Below are 20,507 nucleotides of genomic sequence, written 5' to 3'. Positions count from 1 at the left end.
TAGCACTTTAAATATCTACCGTTGAATAATTATATTATCTATACTATATTATAATGCATGAGGGAGGGGTATTTTAAGATACCCAAAAAATAAGAACTTTTCCCCCCTTTATTTATAGAAAGACCCTTAAAATAAGGATAGTTTAGTCTTTTAAACACTATTTATTTTTTAATCCCTAAACTTATTACACTTAAATCCCTTATGTTTTAACAAAATAATAAATAATTAGTTACAATTCATTTATCGAAAATTCAAATAGTTGAATTCCTCAAATTCTATCCGAAGTTTTTGGCAATTTCAAAATTTAAATCACAACCTCTCCTTTTCTCTAGATCTGGGACCCTAGCCTCCACATCTCCGATATCCTAAATCCGCTCTCCTCCCCTACGCACACAAAGATGATACCGGAAGAAATGGAGATGAAAAACAAACAACATCAAATCGAAAACGCACAGGGTTGAACACCGATTTGAATATACCTTAACCATTTTGCAGGTTTGTCCGTATTCTTGTTCTCGATCTTGTTTTATTTCTTGTTCTTGCTTAAATTATGTTCTATAATTTGTTAATTTTTTGATGTTGTTTTCTATATTTGAAGTTAATGTTGTTGGTGTAACTGTGTGTTCTATAAATTAGATTTCTTTTAAATTAAATTGTGACTGCTCTGAGTGTTATATTTTTATTATACTTTTGTGACGTGTCTGATATTAAAGTTTGGGTTTGCAGGTAGCAATGAACGGTTCTGTTGATTTGCGCTTTGCGGGAACACATTGAATTAACCAGGTAAATTTTCAATTCAACTCATTTTTTCAGACGATCTTCAATCGATGGCATATTCAGTTTCCTGTTTTCTGTTCAGCACATAAGTAGTTTATTAGTTAGAAGATGCCTTTTTGATGATTATTTTGAAGACGCAAAACTTTTAGTACAAAAATTTTGCTTAAGCCCACTCATGATCCTCATGTAGATCTAAATGCTATTGTATTACTGAAACCACAACTTTGTTTCAAATGCAATTTGCGTTTATCACATACAATCTTTTAGTTCCTCAATTTATAGCATTCTTGACATGGTTTCTCATCTCAATTTAGGCAATCGGGCACATGGTTTTTGGATTTCCATATATTAGATTATTATCTATATTGCTGGATACTGTGAAAAGCATGTGTTTTCTTAACATAGAGATATATTAGTTTGACAAGATTCATGATGTCTTTTTGCCATCAAATGTGTAAACAATGCATGTTTGTGAACCTTTTATCTTCACAAAAAGTTATATACATTCCTATAATTTTAAAATGAATATAAAATATAGTGACTAATCTATGCGAGACATTCTTATGATCAATTTATTTATTTTTATCTATATTATGATTTATGGTTGGATTTAAATTGAATTATACAAAATATGATAAATGAAGATCTTTCTTAGCTCCCACATTCAAATTTTATTTTTGCAGTCATTTTAGATTATATAGAAAATGATAAGAAAGAATTCTCAGTCCGCATGCAGGTTTCAGGTCTAAATGGAATTATGCCATAGGCTACTGGCTTGGAACCGACAGCCCATCGAGCCCATCATTCAGTTTTGGTCTTGAAGTTGCACAAAATTCAGAGGTTTGTGACTCTCTAATGTTATCTACCTTATCGTTGTTCCATTTTATGATTTTACTAAGCTTATTTTATTTAAAGCACTCAAGTACTAAATTTGGTTATAATATTCATCATGTAGTTCATAACATCCTTCTATGAATATGTGGTGGCCCAAAAGAAGGGTAATCTGCCTTTTCATTTGCTAGAGCTAACAAGCAATGGATTTTAATGATTATTTGCATGACTTGAACAAATCTCAGAAGGTGCTATCATCGATTGCTTAATCACCAGGTTTATGACCTATGTGGCTGATAGGATCCAACGCGTGTATTCCAGAAAGAACAGGGCCAAACAAGTTGGGCCAGATGTATTTGGGCCAGAGCATTTTAATTATATTTTTGGGCTCTGGCTTGACCCACTTAGTCAACACAGCAATGAAATCGTGGAGTGGTCGGGAGCAGTTCACGACCAAGTTTCCAGGAGCAGTTAGCAATCGCAACCTTGTTTAGGTTTTAAGAGGTTTTGCTAATCCTCTTGGGATCAAGGTCAGTAAACAGTAAAGCAACTTATGTTTTTCGTTTTCCCCCCTTTATGTGGTGGGATATATGTTTAATCTTTTGAGAAATTATGTTTTGCAAGTGAGCCAGCCGATGGATCCGAGCGAGTTGATTAAGCTTGCTGACATTTTGAATCTTAATAATAAGCTTGGAAGGATTACAGTGATTGTAAAAATGGAAGCCAAGAATATGAGAGTGAAGCTTCACCTTTGATAAAGGCAAGCCAGGTTGTGACTTGGGTGTGACCCAATGCATGGGAACACTATAAAGGTGCCTTCTGGCTTTAAAACACGTCCCTTCGATTCCTTATTGGTAAGCATTTTTTTCTCAATATTTATTATATCTGGTTTAGTTATATCGTTTTTGTGGACTAAGTGTTTTCATTGATTAAAGACTTATTTTGGTTTTAAATGGAATACTAGCAAGATCAAACTGATTTTCTACTTTTATGGGTTTAGCCAATGGAAGTTTTTTTCTTTTATTTCAGATATAAATCATAAGTTTTCTTTGTAAATAGATTGATTATTTGTTTGATATGATATGCAAAGGGTAAAGTTGGTATATCTTACCTAATAGAATATCTGGTCAATAAAAGCATACCATGAATATGGTTTGTTGTTTCTCATAAAATTTAGAAAATTAACCAAACAACTCAGAAAATTTAAAAAATGTAGGCAATGGTGCGAGCTTTCTTTGATGTTCATGACAAGAAGGAAGACATCCAGGAGGGATTCATATGGAGATGATGACAGAATGTGATATAGCTTGTTGGCGGACTGCGGACCGTGATCATAGTATCATACACGATGGAAAGGGTATATACATGCTTAATGACAAGTATCGTGAATGAAAATAACCTTTTTGCGTGACATATACATGTGCCAATGCACAACAAACAATAGTGATGTTGGTGGAGATAAAGACAATTTCCTACTGGTAGATGGCCAAAAGGTCAAGGAATGCAGTATCTAATTTGGAGAGTTGGTGTAGGTTAGAGGGGATGTCTTTTGATTAAGTTATGTTTGTTTTCCTTTTTTGGGGTTGCTCCCTTGCTGCACTTGTGATGCCCTCTTAACAGCTTTGCTAAGGGTGGTATGTTTTGTTTGAATACATGCTTCCTTGGTTGGCCAAAAAAAATAGCCTAACTCAGTAGAGTGAACTTGACTTGGCAATAATTTTCGAAATTATAATATAGAAAGACAACTTTTTATTCAGTTTTTCATCCAATAAGCCGAATTATTTATTTATATTCTTCATTCATTGGGCTAAAAGTTAAAAAAACGGGTTTATACCTTTGAACCTAGCCTCCCATATAAAGTTCATTTTCATAGAACTTTTCCTACTGAGTAATGATGTGAGACTTAAGACGGAGTAATTCTCACTTGACTTTGTTCTACCAAGTGATGTGGGACTGAACTAGAGTGCCGTGAGTATGTGAAATTGCGAATTAACAAACTTTATTTCCGTAGCTTCAAACTTTCATTTTATAGCAGGGTTAAAACTTATAGCAGTTTTCAGTAAATATACTATCATAAAAGTTGTGGTGATGTGATAATCTTCATACTGGGGCTTATTTACAAGACTTACACTTCTAGAAACGAAATAAAAAAGCTAAAATTTTCAAACAATCAACTAGCAGAGAGGTTGGATTATAGTCTCAATTTTGCTTTTTGCTATTCCTCCAGGTTTTATTATAACTATCATATATCCAATAAATGCTAATCAACTTAATGGCAAAACCGTATTATGAAATGACTAACCATGATCTTTGTCTAATGGATATATGATGTTTTTATTATAAACGTGACTACCATTGTTGGAATTTGTAACATGTTGAAGGAGAAGATACACGCTATAATACGTACGGTTCTAAACTTTTTTTTTCCTGAAAAACTTTTTTTTTGAAATAGAAAAAGCTGCAACATAGTTCTCAACTTTGTTTTGTTTTTGTGTTATATATTTTCTTAAATGGAACGGAAATCTCTTGAAAATGTATGACGCGATACTCAAAATTTATGTGTATTATGTATAATCAGTTAGGTTATTTTGTTTTGCCACACATCATAACCATAACCAAACCATATTTTTTGATAACCAATCAGTGGCGGACCCAAGAATTTTTTCATGGGGGTGCGAAACATTTGTAAAAATTTTAGGCCCCTAGGTATATAAGTAAAAAAATCGGTTCGTATCGGGTCGGTTCGGGTCGGGTCATGTAAAACAAAAGAAATTGCGTCATAACGTCCCTACTCATGGTTTCTATCACAAACAAATTGATGCATAAGTTTATCGCTCCATAAAATAATGTTTCAATTTTAATTTTCAACCCTAGAAATCGTGTGTAATCACCCTAAAATTATCTAAACAACATAATCACCCTAAAAATCATCTAAACAACCATAAACATCGTCAAAACACATGAAATTTCAAACCTATTTAAGAATTTTGTTACCCTTTGGTGTCGGACGGCGGTGGTTCGCGGCTGCTGATGACGTGCTGTTGTGGTCGATGATCGCTTGTAGGAGACGACCCAAGAGAGGGAGGGCGGGATGAATTCTAAGGGACTATTGGGCTTATTTTAATTATCATACTTTGAACTTAGGTTGAGTTTGGTTAATGGGTTAGTAATTAGTGGGCTAATTATGTTTAATGAAATAGTGGGTTAAGGTATTGGGTATTTGGGTTAAGTTGGGTAGTATAAGTTTATATAATTTAGATAGTTTTTTTAATTAGAGTTTACTAAAAAATTTAAAATATAAATCGAAAACATTTTTTACCTAAGGTGTGTGGACGAAAAATTCCAAGGGGTGCAGATGAAAAAATTCAAGGGGTGCGGACGAAAAAATCCAAGGGGTGCAGACGAGATTTTCAACGGAAAATAGCACTAAATTTTTTTTTTCCCGGGGGTGCGCCCGCCCACCTTGGGCTATATGTATGTCCGCCCTTGTAACCAATTATGGCTTAACTGAATCAATCTAAATGTTGTATTCCCCGCCGCATCGCGCGGGCACCTCACTAGTTATTCTTATGGCTTATGGCAATTCATTTTTAATTTATATGATTTATATCCATTCAATATGTATTTTGAAGTTGTATTTTTTTTTTGAAAGGAAACTATTATTCACAACGGCACATCCCCGAAACAAGGGCAGCCAAAAAGCCGGACAAAACCGATTACATCATCGAAAAAGAAACCCAATTCTCCCAAGAGACATCTCTACATTTAGATCTATTACAATACCACAAAAAACCAAGCGACTTAATGTCCTGCACTATACTATCCGCCGATTTATGTTTATCCGAGAATCTTCCACAATAGTACACAATATCTAACACAATATAATCCTATGAATCTATGATGTATATTTGAGATAAATATAAAACATACAAACTAATATTGCATATCCGAGGTCTGAATTAATATTAACACCCTAGGCAACTGTCACATAAGCCGTGGACCTAAGCAATGTTCAGTTCATATAAAGTGTCTCGTCTAAAAAATATGCGTTTTGAGCGTATTAGTTGTACATATAAGGAGAATTTTACAATAAAATTGACGACAATCCACGGAGTAATTTCCTGAGTCAGCAACTAAAAACAAATTTACAAACTCATTATGAGTAAGACGAATAAGATTATTTAGTATAAGGTGCCGAATAGAATGTTATAATTTATATGGTTTGATATTATTTTTACAAATAAATTAAAAACGAAATTCAATACCATCAAGATTTAAGATATATAATTATTAGATCACGATGATATTTTTGTTTAAAAATGGCTATAAAATGAAGTTGAAAAAGTCATTGATGACAAAATGGGGTTGAATCAACAAGGATAATTATATATACTTTAAAAGCTTGAATTATATTATGAAATACTTTAAAAATTGCAAAATTTGATATGTTTGTTTTTAAATCTATTTTGTTTATACCATTTAATTATATTCCATAATAAAGAAGTGGTTGTATTATCTCCATCTTTCTAAAATCAAGACTTTTATTTATACCATTTAATTCTATTCTCTAATAAAAAAGTCGTCCTATGATCTCCGTCTTGATTTTTTTTTAAAATCAAGACGTATACAAATTTTTGTTATCTATAGTGAAAAGGAGAGAGGAACGAGAAATAAAAGCCCTAAATATATACGATATCATGTAAAATTCAAAAGACATACAAAATTAGTTAAAACGAACCAAACAACTGGGCGGAAAACTAGCTGGAAACGAACCAGTTAAACATAAAACTAGTTTTAAGCGGAAAGAAACAAACTTTAACAATAAAATAACACTTTAATAAACCAGTTGACCAAAGCAAATACAATAGTTTAGTTAATTATAAGCAAACCCATTAAAACTGTAAAAAAAAAAACAGGTGGAAATATCGGTACCTGTCTTCATATACCGTCTATTGGCACCTAAAACCAAACTGTGAAAATAGGGGCTGTTTGACAACTTCTGAATTGATAAGTGCTGAACCAGTAAAAGATCTGAACCATTAAAACCAATATAATACTTAACCATGCTGAACCAGTAAGAGATCTGAACCACTAAAAGCCAATATAATGCTTAACTATTCAGAGACAAATGTCTGACCAATTCAGATTAGATGTTTTAACAATTCAGACCCAATATAATACTTAACCATTCAGAGGCAAATATCTGAACCATTCAGACATCTGCTCATGAAACAAACAGTCTGATTCATTAAGTGCTGAATCAGTAACAAATCCGAACCATTAGGAGCCCATTCAGAGTTAAAACAAACCACCCATAGCGAAAATTATCCATATCTAATCGCTTCATCTACCGTCTATCGATTTCCAAAACCAAACCGACCAGCTAAACCCCCAATTCAACTACCCGACCCGATCCGGTTCTCAAAACAAAAATCCAAATCATTTAATTCATTTATAATTTCAACTTTAAAAATTTTAAAAACTTCAAAGAAAAAAACGTGTCCATTGAAAATGATAACAAATTAGCACCACAAATCTCCCAATTTAATTGGTGTGAGACTAAAAAACACAAAGCACAAAAATTCTGGTCACTGTCATTACCGATCAGGTCCTAATCTCATCCCATACCATTTTTAATTTTTTATCCCGATATCAACTGATTCGGGTCTGATTCTGTCAAAATTTTATCCCTTTACACCTTGATTTTCGGGTCTTTATATCAACCCATTATATCCATACATCATCCATTTCATTTCATTATTCTTCATTCATTCACTCTCACAACAACAACACAAAGCATCAATTATTCAAATCCACTCGTATTCTCTTCTATTCAGGTATTCAATTGTATTCAATTCCTGTTTCTGTTCATCGTACTTTCATGTTATATGTAACTTGATATTTCAATTCGTTATATATATGTATATTGATATATAATTCATATATTACTGTTTATACTGATTTTATTATTGTCGGAATGTAATTAAGTAACTCGATTTGTGTGTGTGTGTGTGTGTGTTTTGTTTGGAGATTATAGCGTAAGATCTGGACTGTGAGAATGTTTTATTTATTTATTTATTTATATTTTTGCTGTTTTATTATAATTTGTTACTAGATCTGCAGTTTTATTAGTTTTTTTTAATGTTTGATGTTTTAGATCTGTAGATAAATGCTTTTTTTAATCAATTTTGTTTCTTAATGCTGTTGAAGTGTTGATTAAATTTCTACCTGTGAAGAAACATTTGAAGTTTGAACACTAATCTGATATAGTTTTTTTTTTTTTTTTTTTTTTTATGTAATAAGAACCCTAATTGTGTGGATTAAGCTCTGGTTTTGGGCTTCTGTATGCAGCAAACACCAGACAGTAATTTTTTCTGAAGGTAGAAATAAATTGACATTTTTTGGTCAAGAGTAAATTACGATTTTGGCCCCTGTGGTTATATCATTTTTACACTTTTAGCCCAAAAAGGAATTTTCTAACATCTGAGTCCCCAACGTCTTTTTTTCTAACCCTTTTGGCCCCCAACGTCTTTTTTTCTAACCCTTTTGGCCCCTAAAAGTAAATGGATGAGGTTAGTGTTAGGGGCCAAAAAGGTTAGAAAAAAAGACGCTGGGGCTCAGATGTTAAAAGGTTCATTTTTGGGCTAAAAGGGTAAAAGTGATATAACCACAGGGGCCAAAATCGTAATTTACTCTTTGGTCAAATATGTCTTTTTCCGAAGAATAAATCGTTGATAATCACCGAAATAATGGCTAAACTCATTTTCTTTTCATTTAATGCTGATAAATACTTTTGGGAGTAAATTACGTTTTTGGCCCCTGTGGTTATATCACTTTTACTATATTAGCCCAAAATAAGAATTTTTAACATATTTGCCCCTATGGTTTCTATAACTAACCATTTTGGCCCCTAAGTCTAGAGATCATGGGGGCCAAAATGGTTAGTTATAGAGACCATGAGGCAGGGGCGGACCCACATTGGTGCCACCGGGGTCCCCGGACCCCAATCTTTTTAAAAAAAATAATAGATTCGGTATATTAAATTGTATATGGACCCCATAAATACAATTAGGTGGACACCATAGAAATAAAAAGAAAGCTGGTGTAGTGGTAAATCTCCCTCTTGTCCACCAAGAGGTCATGGGTTCAATCCTTGATAAGCCTATTTTTCTTATTTTTTTTAAAAATTTAGTTCAAACCTCACTTTAACTCGACCCGAACAAGGACCGACCCGAAAATGGACCCCATTGAAATAAAATCCTGGATCCGCCACTGCCATGAGGGCTAAAATGGTTAAACTTAGGGGCCAAAATGGTTAGTTATAGAGACCATGGGGGCATATATGTTAAAAATTCTTATTTTAGGCTAATATAGTAAAAGTGATATAACCACAGGGGCCAAAAACGTAATTTACTAATAAAGTATAGCTTGTAGATTTATCTCTTTTTAATGAAACACAGATCTTGAAGGTGTGACATAAATAATAAAACTAATGATTTGTGCAGTTTGGGTAATAAGTTGTAATGCAAGTTTTAATGGATACATGACTCTCATAGCTCCACTTTTCCTCCTCACCTTTTGTTTTCCTTTTTGAATGAATTCATTATTGGTGTTTGGTGTGGTAGGTGGCTGTGGTGGTAGGTGTTGTTAATTTGTTATATAACGCGTAAAGAATAAGAATCATGTGTAGATTTACATTCTTTGTTTAGTGTTAATCAGTTGACTTTGTCTAGTTACTAATATCGTAGATTAAACATGCCACATATTTAAGATCAAGCACCTAACCGAAACAATATTGAGTGTCCATGATATATTGATATCAACCGACAAACAGCACTTGATTGTTGCTAAATATGTCATATGCTTTGAATGTCAAAAATACGTTACAGCATAGTTGTTAAAAGCCATCGCCTCTTGCGCCTAGGCCTATTTTTTCAGGCGAGGCGAGGTAGTTGCGCCTTAAGTCGAGGAACTTGCGCTTTAATTCTCCGGGTGATGGTTCAGGTGCACATTCCGGCGAGATTCCTAGATTCCGGAGAGTTTCCGGCCAAATTTTCTAAATTCCGGCAAGATTCTAGCCAGATCCCTACTTTTGTCCAAGGAAAATTACTTTTCTACACTAATACACTAATATTTTAGAACTTTTGGTACTAAATAAATGATATAAAGTGTTATATAATAGATTTTGTTTATTTTATTTAAAGAATAGTATTCTTTTTCTAATACGTAATATGTTTTTAATTTTTTTTCATTATGCGCTTTATTTTTCTCGGGCCCTTGCTTTTTTTGTGCTTTGCGTGTAGGCCCCAGGCGAGGCCTATGCGCCTTGAGTGCGCCTAGCGCCTTTAATAACTATGCGTTACAGTTGCTGATTTGATTATATTTAATTTGCCGTAATTTTCTTTCATTGCAGGTGATTGATTGTGAGAATATAGATAAAATGGAATATATAGGCGGTTAAGCCAATTTCTATGGCCTTGGCTGGTATGATCTACTTCTAACTGTTTCATTTCATATTTAAAGCACACGTTGACTTTTGGAGTCAAACTGTCAAAGACAATAAGTCTCGTTTTCGAATCCTATATACAGTTTTTCAAGAAAATGTTGATAACCCTGTTGACAAATTTAAACAAGAGTTAACTTTCGTTTTGCTCCCTGTGATTTGGTCATTTTAACGGTTTTGCCCCAATAGTTTAAAAATAGCCATTTTCCTCCCTGATTTTTCTAACTTATCGTCATTTTGCTCCCTACCTCTAACTCCATGCAAAAAATCCATTAACTAGAAGGGTATTTTGGTAATTTTATAGATAAAAGCAAGGGCATGCGAGTCTTTCACTTAAATAAAATTATACTTGTTTATTTACATGTATATAAGTAATTCTTTTCTGATCCCCCATCTTTCCAACCACTCTTTCTACCGGCCACCACCATCCACAACCATCCACCATCACCTGTAACTACCACCTGCCGACCACGACTACCGCGATTTTTAACCAAACGTTTTAATTGAGTTAGAGCCAAGGAGTAAACTACCAAAATACCCCTACTTTTAATTGAACGTTTTAACTGAGTTAGAGCCAGGGAGTAAACTGACAACAAACTCGAAAGATCAGGGAGGAAAATGGCTATTTTTAAACTATTGGAGCAAAACCATTAAAATGACCGAACCACAGGGAGCAAAACGGAAGTTAACTCTTTAAACAATGGTTGCTATTGAATATGCATATCTTTCTTACAACGTTTTTTTAAATTTGATTCGTGTTTGCTATTTACCGTGTGTAGATTACTCACTATCTGTCGTTAGAAGCAAGTCTCGAATTTTAGGATTTCGGTTTATTCAAGGTGAAAGAAAGACCGAAAATTACTCTATGGAATTTGAACCGGATTGGACAAGTCACAAAAAATCGTCTGCTTTTAAAACTCAAGTGATTAGTACCGCAACTTCGTGGGCCCGTAAGATACCTATAAGCGAAGGGTATCATGAGTTTCTGTGATCAAGATCTCACGATTTCGATTTCTTTCGTGTTCTTTTCTTCTAATCAAGAAGAATAAATTCATCAAATTCGAAAACTTTAGCCTTTTGCACTTCAATATGCCTGAATCTGTTTGTGGAGATATTTGCGACGTGAATCCGAGTATGAGCATCTCCAAATCGGTCCGGAAGACCAACTCATGTAACTCGTGTTTACATTCTGAGGTCAACGAGGACCTTGACTGCTGCCCGGTCTTGCCCGGGCTGCCCGACGATATAGCAAAGTACTGTCTTGCCCTTGTCCCGAGATCATATTTCCCGAAAATGGGAGGTGTGTCGAGGAGATGGAGGTCGTTTATTAAGAGTAAGGAGTTTATTGTTGTTAGAAAGCTTGCTGGTTTAGTTGAAGAATGGCTTTATGTTTTGACTACGGATGCTGAAGGAGATGGGACCCACTGGGAGGTCTTGGATTGCCTTGGGAATAAACTGTCGGTTTTACCTCAGATGCCGGGACCCATGAAAGCGGGGTTCGGGGTTGTGGTTCTTAATGGGAAGCTTATTGTTATGGCGGGGTATTCGATGAGTGATGGCGTCGGATCGGTTTCTTCTGATGTGTATCAATATGATTCTTGCCTTAACAGGTTTGTTCCGTCGTTTACCTTGTTCACAATTTTGACCCGTTTTTTTTACTTATGAATGGGTCGATGTAGGTAGGGGTGTAAACGAGCCGAGCCGAGCCGAACCCGAGCCCGACTAGGCTCGAACCGAGCCGAGAACAACCCAAAGCTCGGCTCGCGAGTAAAACCCAAAGCTCGAGCTCGGCTCGACTCGACTCGGCTCGAGCTATTTCGAGAACAACCTCAAATGAGCTAAAAGCTCGGCTCGAGCTCGTTTCAACAGCGATTAAGTGAGCCAAAGCTCGGCTCGAGCTCGGCTCACCAATGTTATTATCATCATTATTATATTATATATATAAAAAACTAAAATTTTGTTTAGGCTCGTTTGGGCTCGCGAGCCTAAACGAGCTTTGTATTTCAGGCTCGAGCTCGGGCTCGATAACTAAACGAGCTCTATTTCAGGCTCGAGCTTGGGCTCGGGCTCGTTAAGGCTCGACTCGTTCGAGCTTTTAACCGAGCCGATCACGAGTAGCTCTCTAGCCCTCTGGGCTTGTTTACACCCCTAGATGTAGGTTGTGTTTTTATCTCAAACGGGTCAAATAAAAAAAAATAGGCAAAAGTCACTAAAACTCTGTTTTTAATGCATATGACCTCTGTATCGTTCTATTTAGGGCTGCAAACAAACACGAACACGATATATATGTGTTCACGAACTGTTCATGAACACTTACCGAATGAGATTTTATGTCCGTGTTCGTTTATTAAGGAAATGAACGTGTTCGTGTTCGTTTGTTAATTTTAGGCAACCAACGCAACCGAACGTTCATAAACACAAACGAATTGTTCATGAACGCAAATAGAAACAAACGAACACAAACAAGTGTTCTTGAACAGAATATGTAATACGTTGATACATATTAAATATTTTATTTGTCGTTGTTTTGAAGTATTTAAATCAAATATAAAAACTAAAAACACTAATGAGCTACCAAACACAAACAAACATAAACGAACATGTTACCGAACGTTCACGAACATAAATGAGCAAACGCGACCTCTGTTCATGTTAGTTCATTTAACTAAACGAACAAAATTTCTTGTTCGTGTTCGTTCAATTATTAAACGAACGGACACAAACGACCTCTCGCTGAACGTTCGGTTCGTTTGCAACCCTAGTTCTATTCAAAGACTTAGGTTATTATTGTAATTATATTGTTTTAGTACCTATATTTATCACATTAAGTTTTTAAAAAAATATTGGCAAAAAAATGTTTGCGGGTCAGCCTACCCGTCTAGTACTAAACCGCAAAAATCCAGTTAGTAGTTTCAACCTGACATTAAGTTTTATCAGAAGCAAATCTGTTTAAATCCAAAGATTAAACAAGTTATTATTACAGCTACCAGAAATAATTTACCAACTATCTCGATGTAAATTATTATATAATAAGTAATAAGGTTAATTCTCTTTCAAAAAAAAAAAAAAAAAAAAAAAAAAAAAAAAAAAACACCCCATAAAACACTTATTGTAAATTATAATTCTGTGATTGCAGTTGGAGCAAGATTGCAAACATGAACGTGCCGAGGTATGATTTTGCATGCGCGGAAGTAAACGGTGTTATTTACGCAGTTGGAGGTTATGGGGCGGATGGGGATTCTCTCTCATGTGCCGAGATGTATAACCCGGAAACCGAAAAGTGGACACTTATCGAGTCCCTTCGCCGCCCACGGTGGGGTTGTTTCGCCTGCGGGTTTGAGGGTAAACTCTATGTTATGGGCGGACGGTCAAGCTTCACTATTGGAAACTCAAGGTTTGTTCATCTCACGACACATTTAATAATAAGGGGTGCAAACGAGCCGAACCGAGCCCGAGCTCAACCTGGCTCGAGCTCAAAGTGGTTCGAGCTCGATTAACTTACGTGAGCTCGAGCTCGGCTCCTTGGTAGTTTCTTAACCTCGAGCTCAACTCGGGCTCAACTCGTTTATTATCTATTAATTAATATATTAAATAAAAATAATATACTCGTTTAGGCTCGCAAGCTCGATAAGTGAAGCTCGGGCTCGTTTACTAAACAAGCCTATTGTTAGGTTCGGGCTTGGCTCGTAAACAAGTTTAAATAAGCTCGGCTCGGCTCGTTTGCTAGAGAACTTTAAATAAGGGGTAAATGTTATTAAATATTAATAAAAATTCATATTACACTAAGGCTCGACGAGCCTGACGAGCTTCACATGCCAAGCTCGAGCTCGGGCTGGATAAATCAATTTAGAGATGTCAAAACAGGCGGGTTAGGTAATGTGTATATCGGCTAATAATTGTTTTAACATGTGTACAACTAGGTTTGTTGACGTGTACAACCCCGAAGAGCACTCATGGTGCGAGATGAAAAACGGATGCGTGATGGTGACTGCTCACGCCGTAGTGGGAAAAAAGCTATTTTGTATGGAATGGAAAAACCAACGAAAGCTCGCCATTTTCAACCCGGAAGATAACTCATGGAAGATGGTTGGGGTCCCGGTTATTGGAAGCTCGAGTGTCGGGTTTCGGTTTGGTATAATTGAAGATAAACTATTGCTGTTTTCACTTGAAGAAGAACAAGGAGGATTCAACACACTTTTGTATGACCCAACTGCGACTCCTGGATCCGAATGGCAAGTTTCGAAGATTAAACCGTCTGGTTTATGCTTGTGTTGTGTCACAATTAAGGCGTAATGATTGATTGACCATTAGGGTTTATAAAATTATTGATTTGAATGTGTTGTTTTGTTTTGTAAGAATAAGGGATTTTGGTTATGTTTTAGAACTTGAAAGGAAGTTGTTAATGTGGTTATTCTTAGATTTTTTTTGAATGGAAGTTGGTGTTAATGTGGTGATCAATAGATTTGTTTGAGTTGTTTCGGTCCTGGGGGTGCAAACGAGCTGAGCGGCTCGCGAGCTACTCGAGATCTGCTCGAGAAAAAGCTCGAAACGAGTCGAGCCTTATCGAGCCCGAGCCAAGCTTGAGCCTCAAAACAAAGCTCGTTTGTTTATCAAGCCCGAGCTCGAGCCTCACATGTGAAGCTCGTTAGGCTCGTCGAGCCTTATCGAGCCTTAGTGTAAACGAGTCGAGTCGAGCCGAGCTTATTTAAACTTTGTTTACAAGCCGACCTCGAACCTAAAAATAAGCTTATTTAGTAAACGAGCCCGAGCCCGAGCTCTGAGCTCGCCAGCCTAAAAAGTCTATTATTTATATTATATTTATTTGATATACTAATTAATAGATAATAAACGAGCCGAGCCCGAGCCGAGCTCGAGTTTGATAAAATACAAACGAGCCGAGCTCGAGCCCGAGCTCTCATAAATTACTCGAGCTCGGGCTCGGCTCAGCTCGTTTGCACCCCTACTATTTACGTTCGTTTGGTGTTTTCAACTAGCGGCGGGTTTACTAACGTGTCAAAACGAGTGATCACTGTTTAACACGATAACATGATTACATGAACTAAGTTATTATAATATTTAAATAATATTCTACTTAACTAAGACGATTTTAAGAAGTTGTATTCGTCTAGATGCATTTTGAGTAAGACGATTCTAAGAAGTTGTATTCGTCTAGATGCAACACACATACACACACCAATGCACCATTTCTTCTAGCTCTCCATCCACACTCTACGCCGTGCTCCGCCACAATGTCCGGAGCTCCGGCGTCTTCCTCCGCTTTCAGCACTCCATCCACCACACCGGCATTCGACACACTGTCATCCACCACAGCCTTCGGTACACCGTCAACCTCCACTACGTTCTCTCAACAACGACAACAGCTGCAAACGACGTCGTTTCAGCAGCAAAGTTCACGTCCGTTTGGATTTTCGAATCCGTTTACGACGAAGACGACGACTACTACTACTACTACTAAAAACATTGTCCAAGAGATATACATAAAAACATGAAGAAACAATGGCATGTAGATGTCTATAAAAACATGCTATGGGAAGCAGCTTCTAAAACATGCATGCCTTGCTTTAGAGTTAAATGCCATTTTAGTCCCTGTGGTTTGGGCCATTTTGCCAGTTTAGTCCAAAGGTTTCATTTTTAACCTGTGGGTCCAAAAAGGTTTCACAGTTGCCATTTTAGTCCACTGGGTTAACTTTATCCATTTTTTCTGTTAACGAGAAGGCCAATTCGGTCATTTTATATGGCTGAATTGCCCTTTTAGATTACAAAATTACATATAAAATGACCAAATTGGCCTTCTCGTTAACAGAAAAAATAGATGAAGTTAACCCAGTGGACTAAAATGGCAAATGTGAAACCTTTTTGGACCCACAGGTTAAAAATGAAACCTTTGGACTAAACTGGCAAAATGGGCCAAACCACAGGGACTAAAATGGCATTTAACTCCTTGCTTTAACAATGGAAGAAATAAAGAAAGCAGAACCAGCTTTGTATGAATGTTTAAAATTGATCCCACCCACCAGTTGGTCAAGAGCTCATTTTACAGGACAGGCAAAGTGTGATTACTATTCAGTGGCGAAGCTTGAGATTTCCGATCGGGGGGTCGAAAACTTATATACCCAAAAATTTCTATAAGACTGGGGGGTCGAAACGCATGTACCCAAAAATTTCTCTACGAAAACTACATACTCTCTCCACTACTGAGCGAAAAGTTTGGGGGATCGGTCGCCCCTCCCGCCCTATAGAAGCTGCGCCAATGATACTATTGAACAACATATGTGAGGTGTTTAACAAACAATTAATAGGAGCAAGAGACAAGCCTGTGATCACATGTTTAGAGTACATCAGGGTGTACATGACAAAAAGGATTGTAAACGTGAAGAAGATCTAAGCAAAAGTTGTCGGTCCATTAACACCACATGCTACAGAGACCTTCAGTGCCATAAAAGAAGCATCATCGCAATTGAATGTTCTAATGGCGGATGCTTTTAAATACTAGGTAACCTTTTTTTTAAACACCACCATTCATTGTTTGTTAATTGTTCTAATGTTTGATGCTTAGGTTTTCCCTGTTTAGGTGAGTGATTCAGGATCCGAGTGTGTGGTGAATGTAGATTTGAGAACATGTTGCTAGAGAAAGTGGGATTTAACTGGCATGCCATGTAAACATGCAGTAGCAGCTATTTGGGATATGTTTAGGAATTATCTAAAGGTCGTGAAACCAGAAAATCGGGTGTCTGTAGTAGGGCTGTAAACGAGCCGAGTCGAGTCGAGCCGAGCCGAGCCGAGCCGAGCTAGACCCAGCTCGAGCTCGGCTCGAGCTCGAATTTCAAATCGAGTTGGCTCGGCTCGAGCTCGACTCGATTAGAATTCGAGCTAGCTCGGCTCGGCTCGATCTAGCTCGAACTAACAAATAACCGCAAAATTGACTACTTAAAAAGCTCTTAAAAATGAATTTCTTCGTAGTTGCCATTTAATTTAACTATATGGCTAAATATGCAAGTATAAATGATTAATTCACTTTGTACATTGTCTTTACTTATGGGAGTATAGTTTTTGTTTTCTAAGCGATGTGAGATAAAAAGAATGAAGGATGTAAACCTTATCGAGCCAGCTAACGAGCCGAGCTAGGCCAAGCTCGAGCTCGGCTCGTCTACAAACCGAGCCGAACCGAGCTGGCTCGTTTACAACCGATCCAATTTTGAGCCGAGTTTTTTTCGAGCGAGCTGCGAGCCACGAGTTTTTTGAACACCCCTAGTCTGGATTGTACTGGTTAGATACATGGAAAAAAGTTTACGTGAATGTAATAGAACCAATCAATGGGCCAGGTATGTGGACTCGCTCTTAGTGTTCAACAAAACTGATTCCACCTAAACATCATAAGCAGGTTTGATTTGCAAATGTTTAATCATGCAGTGGTACTAATTGCGGATGTTTAACTTATAAAACTCAAATTTGTTTATAGATTAAAAGGTCTAAAAAGAAGAGGAAGAAGGTATTTGGAGAAAATGAGGTTGAAGTTGTGTTTTCATCGCGAGGTAAAATGATAAGAAAAGGCAACACAACAAAGTGTAACAAATGTGGAAACAGAGGCAACGATTGTAGAAGTTGCAAGGGTCAAGGTGGGAATGAGGGTTCGGAAGCTGCTGCAACACAAGGTGCGTCAATGCCAAGTCAAGATGCATAGTGGATTTATGATGTTTCTGTTAAGTCAGTGTTGTGATGTTAGGTCGTTAAGACAATGTTATGATGTTTGTGTATATGATGTATGACTTTGTATGGGTGTTTATGTTATGTTAAGATGTTTCTTTTTGATTTGTATGCATGTTTTGACACTATGTAGCTATTTTGCATTTATATTTGCAGCCATATTGCATTGTAGAATCAAATGTAACAAAGAAAAGTAACTCTATATTTTATTAGAGTCAAACTAAAAGTAAAATATTTTTTTATATATATCAAATGAAAGTGATCATGAACAGTGTAACAATATTTTATTTTTAATTTTAATTTTATTTTCAAGTATTTATTTATTTTTAAATACTATTTTATTCAATCATGAAAAATTGGTATTTAATAAATCAACCTTTAACCGGTTGGTAAATAATAATCCAACCTACATAATTGGTATATAATAATCCTACCTATCAATATGTTGGTACTCAATGAACTTCCGTTAATTTTTTTTAACTGAAGTTAGTTTTTAAGTTTTATTTATTACACAAACAGTCCTTGTAGTTGTAATTTACTAGTTTTAACTATTTTATAAACCTCAAATCGAGGAAAAGGAGGATTTTCGAGTGTTTTTTTTGTTTCATAAAATAGTTAAAACTAGTAAATTACAACTACATGTTAATAGGTGGGATTATTATTTACCAATTTTGAAGGTTGGATTATTATTTACCAACTGGTTAAAGGTTGGTTTATTAAATACCAATTTTCCTTCAATCATTTAGTTTGATTTTCTTTTAGGGGGCTGTTTGGCAACCTCTGAACCAGTAAGTGCTGAACCAGTAAGAGATCTGACTGGTTAAGAGGCTCTGAACCACTAAGTGCTGAGCCACCAAGTGCTGTTTGGTTGGACCTCTGAATAACTATGCAGAATGACTATTTTACCCTTCGTTGAATTATATGAATAATTTTAAAAGAAAATTACAAAATAATGAAACTATTATTAAAGTTTATACATGTACATCAATATAATAAAATTGTTATGAAGTTTATTACTAGATATTTGTTAAAAATATACAATAATTTATTAATATCTAGGTTAAAAGTTATTACTTCTCAATTATTAGAGCAGTTATTAAAGTATATACATGATACAATATTTAATTGTTAATCAAGTAATGCATTAACATACAACAAATTGTAACAACATGAAAGTGTGAAACATATTCTGGGATAAAGAAACACAGATCAAGAATCAAGAACCAAAGAGCACACTCCACTCAGCAAGAAGAGGAGGTGTCCAGCAAGTACAAAAAACCAAAACATACAAACAAGAACTTCAAAGCCAAAACAGATTACAATTAGCCACAGGGAAGCTGCACCATTTGCTCCATTCAGCAGACACCTTTGAACGATTGGATAAGTATAAGAAAACTCCGTCTTTACTTCCTCATCAGGGTGTTCTTCCCATTAAACATATTCCCATTCTGAGATCGCCATAACCTCCAAACTGTCGCATAAAGAACCGTAGAACCTTGTTCATCTTCAGATCTGAAGACCAATTTTTCGCGAGTTGGATGAGGTCGTTAACTTTGTTCCCGATAGCAGACGTGGGCAATCGACCAAATAAAAAATAATGCCCCACACGTCTCTAGCCCGAGAAGAATCCATTAAAATGTGATCAACATCTTCGTCCCCTGAACCGCACGAAGGGCAATCCACTAAAATGTGATCAACATTTCCCCATCCTTTTATTTTAGTCCTTGAATGTAAGCTTCAAACACCAAGAAACCGTTATCTTTTTTGGCTGTGTAACAACAAAAACAACACCACATACTAGAAACCCTTCATCTTTGGAATAACAAAGATCTTAGCTTTGGCTTTCTCTTATCAAACCTTATCTTCCCACGCAACCATAAGCCGGAAAAAACACATATTACCTGTTGAAGACCCAACCAAAACAGATGGTTACCTGTTGAAGAAAAGTATCTTCTACAAAGCTATCAAAAATATCTTTTATGGTTATTTTATCACATCAATTCATCAGTAAATAAATTGAAATTAGGGCAAAAGTGTTGCATAGATTGATACCACAACACAAAAACACATAGAAATTGGGGAAAAGTGTTGTACAGATCGAAGAAATTAGGGCAAAACTGTTATAAAAAATGATTACAACACAAGATAGGAGAAGACTACATACTTGACAACTGGCAGACGTGAGTGAATATTAGTCTGAATATCGCCAGAGAGAACGACGAGGTTGTGCTGTGGATGGGGTTGAACGGTGAGGGTAAAGGTATGTAGAGAAAGGGAGACGCGAATAACGCTCTGTTCCCGAGTTAACTTAATGAGGGATATGAAAAGAAAGCAAAAGTGAGAAAGGAAAGGACGAGAAAGAAAAAAAAAAGATGTCTTTCCCACCGTTTCCTCTCAAATCGGAAGGAAAGAAAAATTAAAGAATTTAGCATAGTTTTCCTGTCACTTCCTTTCTTTTCCTTCCTTAAATGAAACTCGGGAACATGACATGTTTTATTTTCCTTTCTTTTCCTTCCTTAAATGAAACTCTGGAACACAAAATATTTTTACTTTCTCTTTGTTTCCTTTCCTTTCCTTCTGTTAGTAAACTCGGGAACACAGTGTAAGGGTAGAGGTGTCTTCTTTTTCATTCAGCGATGTTCTAAAACTGAACGATTCAGAGGCTCATTCA

General features: G+C 36.0%; 1 protein-coding gene and 2 long non-coding RNA genes across 3 annotated transcripts; 2 read left to right on the top strand and 1 right to left on the bottom strand.

Annotated features, from left to right (window-relative positions):
• The first annotated feature begins 290 nt into the window (after positions 1 to 290).
• LOC110871603 lies at positions 291 to 3,364 on the top strand. Its single transcript, XR_002553840.2, has 6 exons — positions 291 to 495; positions 727 to 783; positions 1,503 to 1,617; positions 1,733 to 2,138; positions 2,233 to 2,462; positions 2,825 to 3,364. It is a non-coding gene; the product is annotated as an uncharacterized LOC110871603 (long non-coding RNA).
• Positions 3,365 to 7,162: 3,798 nt separating this feature from the next.
• LOC110871601 (F-box/kelch-repeat protein At1g67480) lies at positions 7,163 to 14,569 on the top strand. The gene is made up of 5 exons (XM_022120302.2): positions 7,163 to 7,445; positions 10,022 to 10,092; positions 10,891 to 11,721; positions 13,248 to 13,505; positions 14,032 to 14,569. Exons 3-5 carry the CDS (start codon positions 11,201 to 11,203, stop codon positions 14,402 to 14,404), a joined length of 1,152 nt encoding a protein of 383 aa, XP_021975994.1. The 5' UTR covers positions 7,163 to 7,445; positions 10,022 to 10,092; positions 10,891 to 11,200; the 3' UTR covers positions 14,405 to 14,569.
• A 4,387-nt stretch (positions 14,570 to 18,956) lies between these two features.
• On the bottom strand, positions 18,957 to 20,141 carry LOC110871600. Its single transcript, XR_002553839.2, has 2 exons — positions 20,001 to 20,141; positions 18,957 to 19,737 (listed from the first exon to the last, which is right to left on the bottom strand). It is a non-coding gene; the product is annotated as an uncharacterized LOC110871600 (long non-coding RNA).
• Between the last annotated feature and the right edge of the window lie 366 nt (positions 20,142 to 20,507).

Source organism: Helianthus annuus, chromosome 8, assembly GCF_002127325.2.
Source record: "Helianthus annuus cultivar XRQ/B chromosome 8, HanXRQr2.0-SUNRISE, whole genome shotgun sequence".
Classification (NCBI taxonomy): Eukaryota; Viridiplantae; Streptophyta; class Magnoliopsida; order Asterales; family Asteraceae; genus Helianthus; species Helianthus annuus.
The sequence above is the reverse complement of the archived record's forward strand: the minus strand, read 5'-3'. Positions and strand labels throughout refer to the sequence as shown.